This window comes from Hippocampus bargibanti, linkage group LG03 (genome assembly GCF_051943395.1).
Source record: "Hippocampus bargibanti isolate YZ-2025 linkage group LG03, ASM5194339v1, whole genome shotgun sequence".
NCBI classification, from domain to species: Eukaryota; Metazoa; Chordata; class Actinopteri; order Syngnathiformes; family Syngnathidae; genus Hippocampus; species Hippocampus bargibanti.
Genome location: NC_142736.1, coordinates 28,659,620 through 28,672,708, shown reverse-complemented (window position 1 = coordinate 28,672,708; position 13,089 = coordinate 28,659,620). Strand labels below are relative to the sequence as shown.

Sequence of the window (13,089 nt, the reverse complement as noted above, 5' to 3'; positions counted from 1 at the left end):
TGTGTTGCTGTGAGCTACCAATGTACTCTAAAGCAGTCACTAAGATTCACCTGCCCATGAAGACTTACGCCTCATTCAAAAGAGTCAATGTCGGGGAACAGTTAGAAAAGCCTTATGTCATCTCTAGTACAGTGATACCTCAGTTTACGAACGTAATTGGTTCCCAGAAATTATGTGTAAGGCAAAACGTGTGTCTTTCATAAAAAATGAGAATCACTCGTTTCCAGGTCCTCATAAAACATAATTATCTACTAAATAAGCCTTAAAAGTACACAAAATATACCTTATTTTACATATAGTAAATGGGCTATTGTATTGTAATTAAATAAATCAACTGTACTGTAGACTAAATTTGTTTTATTTACCTTTTTTACCTGATGGTCATTGATGTAGTTGCCTCTTGATGATATCCGAGTGAAGTTGCCATGCTTTCTCGGTGATAATACCTTCACACACAGTCCACTGCTAGCGGCTTTCTGTTAATCCAAATCAACAGAAGTTTTTCAACCTCTTCTATGGCCTAAGACCGTTGCTTAGACAACACAGAAACACCCTTAGCCACACGTAGCAATGGTCGACTTAGCATACTGGCACTGGGACGCTCAGTCACACAAACTTACACCTCGTTCGTGTTTCTCGATGATCTCCTTGTTCTGCTCGACCATATTTTTTTTGTCCTTTTCGGCTGAACACTAGCCTGTGCTGGGGTCTATTTCGGTCTTATAATAGCAAATGTATCCTTGACAACAAACCATGTCTGCGAGGTATGCACTCAGAGAAAGGTTGAGTGGAAAAGTAGTCCGGCAGCCATGGTGCCGCTGTTCGGCCGTGTGGTTTTCTGTTCTTCCGCCAAAAACTAATCCGCCAGCCATTGTGGCGCTCCGTGTGTTGCCTGAAAACTAGTTTGTATGCCAAGATTATATTATCAGAAATTTAATGTAAGGCGAAAAGTTCGTTAGCAAAAGCCTTCGTAAGCCGAGGTATCACTGTATATAGACTATGACAAGTTCAGAACCTCATATCTTTGTGTATTTTAGGAATTAAGACTTTTTTCTGTACTATCAAGTCAACTCCAAATCCTTTCACAATCCGAATGTGAAGCAGCCTAATCCCGGTGCAAATTAGTTGGTTGTGCCGGCTATCTTCACTTGTCAGAGTGTCTACCGGTGTGACAAACAGAGAGAGAGAGCTGCAGATGGAGCGAGCAGGTGAATTACTTAAGGGAGAGGAGACACGACAGACGGATCACCTGCGTAGTGTTGGACGCCAGCATAAGCCTGCTGGAGAGGGTCGGTCACCGTCGGACTCTGTGCTGCAAGAGAGGCAGTGGGGTGGAAAAAGGAGGAAGTGGAAAACAAAGAGAAGGTGGAGAGTGGTCAAGCGAGGCTCTGAGACAAAGATGGGATACGAGTGTCTCTCTTTCCACTCAGCAGTCATGTTTGGTGTGATACAGTTTAAACGAATCCCTCCAGTTTGGTTCGTTATGTGAATCTGATTGTTTAAAATTATGATTCAAAGCCATTGTGACGGTGGATCTCTGAAGTTGGCTGTTAGCGAGCAATCCGGTGCATGAGATGGAAGTCGACTATGAAATGCCATAGCAATGTAAAAGACAATTACATCATCTTAGATTAAAGTGCGAAAATCTTGCTTTTTTTTTACTTAGGGCTTTGGTGAGCTACTGTGAACTGTAGCACTTTGAGGAAATCTGGCTTCACTGATTATGGAGAGCCGTCGGGGGTAGAATTAGATGGAGAGATGGCAGATATTTGGATTGTCGTCCCCCTCAGTTCTTCAAAATTGCCTGTTCGACCCAGATGTTTGCATCAAATATTAATAACATGCCAAACAAACCACTTTGTAGTTCATTACAACCGCCACTCTCTTTGCATAAAGCACAAGCAAGGGAGCATGAGTCCTGTCACTTCTCCAGGAATCATTCCCAGACAGCATCAAGGAGTCCAGGACAGGCTGACACGCGTCAAATTAACCAGAATTGATGGAAGGATGAAATGATTGATTCATCATCATATGGAGGTTGGCTGTTCTGAAATCTGCGATAGATGCAGTTGAATGGCCCCTGGAGTTTAAAAGTCTTCAAATCAAAAAGACATGTCACAGTTGGGTAAACCGGATAACAGACCTGTCAACTTTTAAATCGTAACATGTGACACCATTCATCGTGTCAAATCCGACAAGGGGAAGTCAATCCCCAAATTTTCTTTCGAGAAATATATTCTACGCACTCATCTAAACACGGGATGCTGATACGTACTGCATTTGTGAAATATAAACTAAGATCACCTGCTTGGGGAAGCGGAGCACCTGAGAAGCTGGGATGTCATTTTTAGTCGACAGGAAGTGGCAAAATCGATGCCTCAAGATGGACAAAAAATGGGTGGATTTTACCGCTTAACTAATAGGTGATGCCTGTAGAATGCCTTTTTTTAATGAGTGGTGCTGCATAGAACATACTGGTAAAAAAATGCCACTGACTTCCCCTTTAACTCATTCACTGCCATTTATGAATTTATTCAGGAATTGAAAATATGACAGAGCGCCATTCCCAAATTTGTTCGTTATTTTTCATGCTTTGGTGCCGATAAAGTGCTGGCCATGCCTCTGGCAAGGTTTTTATCTTTCCACAAGGGGGCAGCGTTTCCCTTTTTTCCATGTTAGCGCTTTGTTCCAGTTTCAGCTGTTGTTAAAGCGCTATATAAACCAATATGTATTGTATGGTATTTTGAAAAGCTGCCCGCATTTCAAGCTCCTATAACTCCAGACCCATATAATTTAGGAATTAACTCTTTTTTTCTGATGAAAGAAGAAAGTCTAAGGTTTCTAACGCTGTATTGAATGTTTATGTAGTCCTAAAACTCAATATTCTGTGGGTCCTGGAATTCAAGTGACAATGACAAAAACCCTGGCACTGGAGTGGACACATTTTTGCAGATGGTCTGGCAGTGAATGATTTAAAGACATTATCCTGAGCCCAAAACACATTTCCTAACTCACCTGGGTAAGGGTGAATGCCGTTGGTGTAAATTGGCTCGGACGTGGGCTGCCCGTTGGTTTGTGGCGCGAGGGCACTAAAGCCGTTGACCCCAATGGGGGTGGCTATGCTGGGGACGGCTGTTGCAGTGATGCCTGGGGGTGTGCTGGTGCCTGTGAAAATATATGCGAATGTGTGGTAGTGTTTAGTTTTTTTTTTGTAAATAAATGAAAAAGAGGGAATTTACACACACAAATCAAAGCAACAAAATGTGTGTGATAATTTACAATTAGTCACCAGACATTTGACTGGATTTGCTTTAAATTCTTCATTTTCTCTGCATTCACTCAATCAAACTCTCGCTGAACTCGCAGTTCAAATCCCCAATCGCAGCATAGAAAACTTGGATTAGAATAAATCATTCAAAACAAATTATAAATGATCATATTTAAAGATGATAAGCATCCAATGACCCAAATGTGAATCTCAAGAAGGAGTGGTGCATCTTTTCAATGGAGAGGGCTGACTTTTGTCACCTTGTAAGTGGCCTTTTGTGCCGATGGATTCTTATTATTTTTCTTCATCCAAGGCGAAGGGCATTTAAAACATCCGGGATTACGTTTGATAGGCATTACCTGGTATGTGTCGGCTTTATGGATTACAAATGCACCGTACCTCGTCGAGACACTATATTGAATGTATTTGCAATGACCCTGCCTTTCAGACTGCCTGCCTACTTAGTGTCGAACCATCAAAGAAAGTCTTTCGTGACAACGGCCGAGAAGGTAATTCAGACCCAGGTCCGGGATTATCGCGTTTGAATCATCGCTCTTATATTTGCTAAACCAAGGACTCGTAATCCAAAGTCATTGGGATTGGCGTCACGGAGAGCGAGTGGCAGCAAAGCGGTGAGAGATAATCAGAGCGAGAGGAAGAGTGTAATGCGGCTGCCAATGACTGTGGAGGGAACGGCGTACATGTCCCACCATGCTGGCTTCCCTTCAAAACAGGCTTCTTCCAAGCCCACAAACTACTTTATTAAAAAATGCAACAAGGGCATACGTAGGAAGGAACTTGCATGAGTAAAAACTGCGACTCCTTTGGCCACTTGGAATTCTTGAAAACTTTTTTAAACACAGCTTTTTTTAGGCTTGAAAAAAAAGGCTTGAATTTGGAATCTTTTTCCCCTAGACATTGGTTTTAGCCTATACAGAAAAGTATATAATAATAATAATAATAATAGTAATATGAATAACATTCATTCATTTTGCGATCACCTTTACCCTTACTTGGGGCACTGGATCCTATCCCAATTGTCTTTGGTCACGATGCATGGTTGTTTTGCTAGTTACTGATTAGCACGTAGCATTGGTTTTTCATGAACACTATTTTGGGTCAATTTTGGCTCAGGCCAAAATACCCATATATCGTAATTATTGTCTGAAATACTACATTAGAAACTACATATCAACTTAATAAGTATGAATAGGTTTCTTGAAACTAATATCTGGATTGATGAGAAGGTTTCTTCAGCCGTCATCTGTATTTTTTGAAAGTGTCGGACGTTTCGCCTCCTATCCAAGAGGCTTCGTCAGCGAACTAAAGTCTGACTGGTCGTATCGGCCCTATTTATATATCCCTAATGTCCAGACAGGGCGGCGCCGGACACAGCTATGATAGGTCCCTACTCTCAGGTTGGGGGGAGCAGAGGTCCACTCTCGATCATTGCTGTGTCCGGCCCCTGTACGACTGAGAGTTTACACAGACGTAATATCTGGATTATTAAACCTTCATTTAACCCCCCAGTAAAAAAGAAAAATGCATTTGCGACACTGCACATCTGCGTCAAGGCTGAGTGTGACTTTCTGATGTTTATTATGTTCAGTCTTGTTCGGTTTTACTCTCTTTCACTGTTAAAAAAATCCCCATAACAATTTTTTTAAAGACTGATGGGTGATTGCTTCACATTTGACTTGGTAGTATGTACGTGGTTCATATCGACATTGATGATAGAAATATATTATCGCCAAGGTTTTAACAGCAGACCTCAGAGAATTTCACAAATTAATAAGTCATCAGATGACAACTACGGGTAATCAATTTGGATAACTATGTAAATGGACGAAAAGTGGAAAGAAAACTGCCCCTCATACCGGAGGATGGCGTCATTGGAGTCGCCACCAGACCGTTGACATTGAATGCTGCCATTTGCTGCATTTGTGCGGCAGCAATGGCCGCCATGGGGTTCAGGTAGGACCCTTGTGTTGCCGCCATCAGGGCTGCTTGCTGTTGCATCATCTGCTGTCGGATTAGAGATCAGCGGGCGGGGGAAAGAGGGGAAGGACAAAGAGGAGGGTGAAAGACCCGCAGTAGCAGAACATGTTTAGTCTCACATCTCTGTTTACTTGGCCCGCGCTTTGTTCTTGGATCGCATCGCCCCTCAGCATCACTTTACAGCGACCGGTCCGTAACACACTTCTGGCCTCATTGTACTGTTTCAAGACTATGTGATGATGATTCAATATTCTACAACTGGAGGCATTATACATGTGCTGGAACAAGGGAGGGCGTGGATGAATTGTAAATGCGTGAGTGGGCGATTCTCACCTGTCAGGATGAATTGTCAGCTACAATGTGAGTGCCAAATCTCACAGACTTCTAACTCGGGCTGTGACTTTCATGTGCGAATATGAAACGGTGGTGATGGTGGTGGGATCATGGAGTGGGGTGGGGATAGGGGGTAGTGTGTGAGCTGACGTTGGTTCTCGGTAAAGACATTCACTTGAGTTTAGATTGCAAGATAAAATGTGTTGGCCAATGAGAGTAAAGTATTTTTTTTAAATAGACTTGAATGGGAAGTCCCGCAACATGAACAACACAGCAATCAATCCACATAATAAAAACATTCCATGAATAGTTGTTCAAAAGGACACTATAGTTCTGTAAAATATGTCACCGATTCAATAGCCAAAACTTTTGGTACACTCACACTCTAATGACAGGGGGCCTTCGGTTTAGAACATTTTTTTGTTGATTCCAAGTCGGAACGATTAACACTGTCATCATTTGCATGTATGAAAACACGCCTAGGCGATGAATATAAAACAAGTTAAGTGAAAGCCAGGGTATGCGCAACTAACTGAGTGTGCCTTCCAATCTAGTGGGATGTGTTTTTACAACACTGTCCAAACTAGCCATTTGTGCGTTGTGAGGACCGTCATAAACCGAAGGCCCCTTGTTCAGCGTATATGGAATACAAGCACTGTACCAAATAGGAATGGGTACAACCAATTAACTGATAAAAATTTCTGTCAATTGTGTGGAATTGATGATTAGTCATTTCTGTGACCACCTGAAGCAAAATGGCGCATTCAGTAGAGGTCCTGTTGATTCATGAGTCCAAATTAATGTTTTAATGGGGATCTTGATCGAGGTGCAGATACCAGAATTTATGTTGTGAGTCACTCTGACACTTCATTGACAAATTAAATGGACATTCTGTTTGTTTTAAAAATCTAGTCTGGCCATAAATTACCATTGTTTGCCCACCCCTGCGGATTAGGATTAAATATATATATATATATATATATATATATATATATATATATATATATATATATATATATGATAGCTCAGAAAAATGCTACAAAAATCTTTGGTGCAAGTGAGGCCTAAAATCAAAGCAGTGTTTGGCTAGTGTAGTGCAATTTTACACCGCCAATTTTACAAAACCTATGACAATTTGGTACTGTATCTTGTAATACACGAGACTGTGCAGGTGTACCCAATGTTGTGGCCAGTGAGTTGTATGACTCAAACAAACGGTTGTCATCACGTTCCTAGTGGGAAAGAGAAGTGAGGTCAAACCTTCATTGACAAGCGTTTTTCTTTTCTGTTCTCAAGCTCACCGTCTCCTCCCCCGCCGGGCTGAGACTTACAGCGTGAGAGTAGGCGCCATAGGCCCCAAACTGAATTGTCATGGGACTGAAGATGCCGAGCTGACCGGCCATCTGGTGCATCCGGCGCAAAGTCCGCTCCTTGTCAGTGTCTGCGAATTTGACCACCAGGCTGGACGAAGCGCCCTGTAGGTCAGTACACACATGTGAATATGTTTTGTTCGGTTTAATGTTGTGCAAATTAACTGTCGTGAGGTGATGAATACATTTGTCGATATGCAATGTAAAATTGTAAATGTAATGTAGCTTTTCAATAGGTTTGCATTTTCAAGGTGAGTTATCCATTTCCTCGGTTGTGTTCATGTGGTTTGAAAAGTGATAATACAAGTCTTGAAATGAGAGAAAAGGAAAAGAAAGCCTCAGTATTGTCCAACAACCTTTTTTACTAGTTTATTAAGCTTTGTATTTATCTTCACTTCATGATCCAGCAGAGCCGAATGAAAGTTTTTTGTATTGTGAATTGCAGTTGTTTTTTTTTTTTAAATTTCTATTATGCGAGGTTGTCAGAACCACTAATAACGAATGGAATGAGTGATCACATTGATTGAAAGATATGTGGGAGCTTTGACCCTCTAGAATACCTTAGAGTCTTGTTGGATATGTCTTATTTCTGCACATGCAAGAGGATGCCGATCTCTACTAAATGTGATCAAGACTGTATAGCGCCAATAAGCCTGGAGGATATTGCATGCCATTTTTTCCCAATGGACGTCATGAGATTCATCAAGGAAGCCAGCCAATTGAAACAAATATACAACGATCATGAGTGCAGTCATTTACCTGTCACCATTAAATTGAAGACAATGGTTGATTGATGTGTGCTTTTGCAAATTTTCAAACTCCACCAGTATTGTGATCTTAACCAGACCCCGCGGGGGTTCCAGTTGTCCGGCAGTGCGTCATACAGTTGCCAGTAATTAGATATGACCCGAGCCTTGGGCATGTGAGGGATGAGTTATTGACTAATGGCTTTAACTTAGGGCATATATAGTTCCGTATTGATGTCCGCACTCTTGAGTTTGCATCAAATTAAATCATTTCAGAAACAGAGACAGTCAGTTCCTCTTCTGACATCCACGGTGGAGAACATTCTGTGACTAGGCTGCTGTTTAATTAAAAGCATGATATGTTAGGAAAGAGTAGTCGGATGGCAGTGTGTTAAAACCCCCGGGGATCAGCCAGGATATGATTAGTCAGATCATAAAAGCAAAGAGGTGATGAGATGAGATCAAAAACTTGTGATTCTGTTAGAAAATGACTCACGCCGACAGGGTCAGTACAAATTGTGACTTTGGTTCAGATTTCTATTGTTTCCTGGAGTGTGGACTTTAAAATGACAGTGAACCGCTCACCGCTGCCAGACGCAGGTTTCTCACCCGTGAATGAAGTGAAATTGAGGAAGCTGTGCCAGATGCTCCCCTTTCAGATTACATGAGCGGGAGTAGTAGTTTTATCCCAAAGGAAAAGCAAAGAAATTGATGCCTTTGCCATCTACAACCAAATAATGCACAGATAAGCAAGTTCTCATTATTTTGCAGTTTGTGTATCACAATTAGCTGTGAAGTTATCTCTAGCTAAATGCTTTGGATATTGTCATGGTTGACATACGCCTCCAACATCGCATAATCATCTGGCTCTGGATTGGCAGATGGGGGTGTGTGTCGCCCCTTTTTCAGAAAATCAAGGGGTGACTTCTAGCTACAGGGTGATCACACCAGACTTCTTTTCCTTTCGGCTTTTCCCTTCAGGGGTCGAAACAGCGAATCAATGGCCTCCATCTAACCCGGTTTTGTGCATCAACTTCTGACAACATCCACAAACCTCCTCTTAGGTCTGCCTTTCAGTCTCCTGCCTGGAAGTTCAAGGCTCAGGATCCTTCTTCCTATATAGTCACTCTCTCCTCTGGACATGTCCAAACCACCTCAGTCTGGCCTCTCTGACTTTCTTTCCAAAGCCTCTAATATGAGTTGTCCCTCTACTCATTCCTGATCCTATCTAACCTGGTCACTCCCAAAGAAAACCTCAACATCTTCATCTCTGCTACCTCCAGCTCTGCTTTCTGTCTTTTCTTCAGTTTCGTCATCCACGAGTAACACAGAATCTTGCTGATGTTCCTCCACATTGAGAGGAATCAGATCAGGGTGTCTTGGGAATCTGCTTAGGTTGAGTTAAGGACACTGCCCTGGTGACGTGTTCCAGTCACATCCCACTGTGAGGAGGTTCCTTAGATGAACCACGGCAGACTGGAGAAACTGACTCTTGGTTGGTCTGGGAGCCCCGACAGCCAACTGAACTTCCTCCAGGGAAACTGAACAAAGTCGCTAGTCGTAGTGAAGTTCAGGTTTCGCCACTAAAGCTGCTGCACACGCAACTTTGCCCCTTGGATGCCTGTGATGTAAAATGAAAAGCTAACGGATGACAGACATGTTATATGTAAATCCTGAGTCATTGATGGTTGACTTAGTCCAGGGTTGTCCAAAGTCGGTCCTTTCCTGATCATCTGAAACAGGTGTGTTGCAGCCTGGTCAGATGGAAAACAAGCAAGACTGTGGCCCTCCAGACCACAGTCTGGAGCTGGTGTAGGCGGTTTGAGGCCGGTTACACTGGACATGTCTGACTTTGGCCCTTCTTAATGGCCTACATTTCAAATTGCAGTTGATAGAGTTGTTAGACCTAATCAAAACAGCATTTCTGGCTGTCTTTTGGCTCGGAATACTAATGCTTGAAACAAATGAATGCAGATGTTGCTGCAAAATCCTGATTCTAAATGTGACTGTATATGCACTGATGAATAAAGTCTGAATCAGAAATCTGTCCAATCAACGTGAGAGAATTTGGGAGCTGTCAAATGGTCTCCTTACATCTGCGTATATTGTACACGTTTAGCCTTGATTCAAAAGTGGAACATGGGGATCAGTCTTGTGATTGATGCTCAACTTCAAATAAACGGTAATTGTATGACTGGAACTCTGCTTCCCTCCTATTATATTATTTTTAGTGGCTATTGTAACACAGAAATCTACAGTAAAAGCATGCTGGGGAGCATCAGTGTGGACCCCAGGGTACATTTTGTTATAGATAAGATCCAATATTGTAAGCGGCAAGCATTGCTCCTGAGACCAGAAGACAGTCGTCTGATTCCTCTCCTTCTGTGCCATTTCAATTAGTTAAATCAATACTGTGACATGGCGGCATTAACAGAACACTTTTATTTTCCATTTTTAATTTGATTCCACAGCACTTCATGACCTTTTCCCACTTCTTTCTCAACTTTGGTGGCCATTTGAAGGTGCCAGGCGGTTTGGTTTAATGAGACTGACGATGAGCAAACATTGTCCGTCTGCGTTGCTGCCATTGAAGCCTGCTCACCGTGGCGACAATGCATCGGCATTAGTTCACCCCCCCCTTGCTTTCTCATCTTCATTTAATACCTTGAGAAGAATGAGTTGTGACAATTGGAACAGTGAAAGAATAAGGCTCTGCTGTCGGAAAGAAAAAAATAAAAGAACGGGCTCCGCTTTCTCAAGCCTAAATTTCACCCTTGACTGCGAGGATTCTGATGCATTCCGACGAGATGGAGGCTTTATCTCCTGGATCGACAGTTTCCATTAACAAAAATTACGAGTGAGATGTATCCCGGTAATAAGGGAACAGGTGGCAGCTGATGACGGGGGAAAAAAAAAACATTCTCCCGACTGGATGCAGAAAATCCCAAGCCGACAAACAAACAGAATAATAACCTCCAGCAGCACACATCCTCATACCTGGAGAGAAAATGAATTTGCTGAATTTGATAAGGGCCAACGGGGTGCCGTCACTTTTGACAGGTACAACGAAGGAATATGCGACGGGTTCAAAAACTAATCTAATTTCTCAAACAACACACTTGACTTGTAAAAATCTGCCCATATTGGATTTTATAGAGGCCGGGAAACGTGGCGATGGAACAATACACAACGGTAATTGAGGGATTAGAACTCTACGACGCCCGTGGAAAGGCATTAGTCTTTATCGCTGCAATCCTCGCGACTCAATTGTGTGTAAAAAATATGTGCAAACAGGTAAACAGCCTCATTTTCATCTATCTTGAACAACATTATGTAATATTACAGCTGGATGTTTTCTAAAGGGAAAATAAGAGCACAAATTATCAAAAAATAACAAAAAATTGCACATCCCTGTGGAGCCAAATACTTTTAAAGAATAAGCAAAAGTTTGTTGACACATTTAAACTCTCAGGGTGTTCATCGAGCATGTGTAATGAATTAATTGAATATATGATAGAGTTCTTTGGTAAATGAGTGAACTCCCACCGGGCCAAGCGTTGCACGGCTGGTAAAACCACTCGGGAAAGTTGTCGCTCATTAGCCGTGCATGTTGCTGTCTTGGTTTGGCCTTTCCGCACCAGCCCTCCACCCCCACCTACCAAAAGACTGCTGCAGCTGATGCTGCGGAAAGCCCACAAACACAAATGAATGGGGATACAGTGATACCTCGGCTTACGAACGCTTTATCTTACGAACTCTTTGCCTTACGAACATTAAATTCACGAGAATATAATCTTGGCATACAAACTAGTTTTCGGCAAACAAAACCAAACCACACAGCGCCATGGTGGCTTACGGACTAGTTTTAGGTAGATGAACACCAAACCACACGGTCGAACGGCACCGCGGTGGCTGGTGGACTAGTTTTCCACACCCCCTTTGATTGCAGATGTAGTTTACTATCAAGTGGAGTACTTTTGCTGTTATGGGACCGAAAAAGACCCCACCACAGGCTAGTGTTCAGCCGAAGAGGACACAAAAGAAAATTATGGTCGAACAGAAGAAGATCATCGAAAAACATGAACGTGGTGTCGGTTTTTGTGACTTAGCGTCCCAGTCGACCATTGCCACGTGTGTCTAAGGTTCTTTCTGTGTTGTCTAAGCAACAGTCTCAGACAATAGAAGAGGTTGAAAAACTTCTGTTGATTTGGATTAACGAAAAGCAGCTCGCAGGGGACCGTGTGAGTGAGGATATTATCACAGAGAAAGCACGGCAACTTCACTCGGATATCTTCAAGAGGCATCTACATCAACGACCATCACAAAGGTAAATAAAACGACTTTATTATATAGTAAAGTTCATTTATTTAATTACAATACAATAGTCCATTTTTTATACATAAAATAAGGTATATTTTGTGTAGTTTTAAGGCTTATTTAGTAGAAATGTATGTTTTGTGGGGACCTGGGAATGGATTATTCTCATTTATAATGGTTTCTTATGGGAAATAAATGTTTGGCAGACAAACTTTTCGCTTTACACACTCTTTCTGGGAACTAATAAAGTTCGTAAACTGAGGCATCACTGTGCTGCCATTTTGACTTTTGGACTAAATGAGATCGGTCATTAGGCTGTCAATCATGTCATTATACAAAACGTGAACATTTCCGATAGTAATTGGGGAAGTGTTTTTCTTCTGTGAATCGTGGTTTCAACAGTGGTGCTGTAGATTCACTCTCCACTAGCTTTTGTTCATGATAAAGTCAATACGGCGTTAGCTTTGGGAAATTAATTTTTGTACAAATGTATCAAGGCGGCATTCGGCTCAATACAACACTGGCATGGAAGCAGATGTTCACCATAGCTCAGCTGTTTTCTCCCCAGATTGCTTTACTGTGTGTCAGGCACCGATGAGAAATGGGGGCTTTAAGTTAATCTTTTGAAATTGCCGACTTCTAATAGAGGTGCTAAACTTTGCTAACTGCTGTAAAAACAAGAAATTGCAAATATACATTTTTGTGAGCACTTTTCCTGTTTGCGGTTACGTGGTGAGAAAAAAAATGTTATTTGTGCTTTGAGGAAAAATAACAAACATGGGAAGTAAACATAAATTTAAGTGCTTATTTGAAAGGAGCTCAAAACAGAGTATTTGCATTTTGATTTTCTATCAACAAGGGAATATGATTGAGATTTCAGATTCTGCCTTAGAAAATAGTAGAGGTAGAAAATGCTAACCGCTATAATCACAATGTGCACATTCTCCATCCCATTCAAATTGTTTGCAAGAACCAAAAAAAAAGATTCATTGATTGGTGTTTTTTTCTGCTCTAATAACACATTTTCTTCAAAAGTCCATCTCGAGACAAAACAATT

General features: G+C 41.8%; 1 protein-coding gene and 1 long non-coding RNA gene across 9 annotated transcripts in view; one reads left to right on the top strand and one right to left on the bottom strand.

Moving 5' to 3' along the window:
• celf6 (CUGBP Elav-like family member 6) overlaps positions 1 to 13,089 on the bottom strand; it is a 187,088-nt gene that overhangs the window by 16,334 nt on the left and 157,665 nt on the right. For 3 of the 8 annotated variants that reach the window (XM_088992969.1, XM_088992970.1, XM_088992971.1), the window contains exons 6-9: positions 6,931 to 7,074; positions 5,146 to 5,290; positions 3,016 to 3,165; positions 1,250 to 1,312 (exon numbers count right to left, since the gene is read on the bottom strand). In XM_088992969.1, the coding sequence (XP_088849095.1) occupies positions 1,250 to 1,312; positions 3,016 to 3,165; positions 5,146 to 5,290; positions 6,931 to 7,074 (502 nt within the window). Of the gene's footprint in view, positions 1 to 1,249; positions 1,313 to 3,015; positions 3,166 to 5,145; positions 5,294 to 6,900; positions 7,075 to 13,089 lie in introns of all 8 variants that reach the window. The other 5 variants (XM_088992965.1, XM_088992967.1, XM_088992966.1 and 2 more) reach the window with 4 other exon arrangements.
• The window catches only part of LOC148900903 (uncharacterized), a 204,784-nt gene continuing 198,650 nt past the window's right edge, over positions 6,956 to 13,089 (top strand). Inside the window, exon 1 of the long non-coding RNA XR_016114528.1 lies at positions 6,956 to 7,080. This is a non-coding gene — a long non-coding RNA (uncharacterized LOC148900903). The remainder of the gene's footprint in view (positions 7,081 to 13,089) is intronic.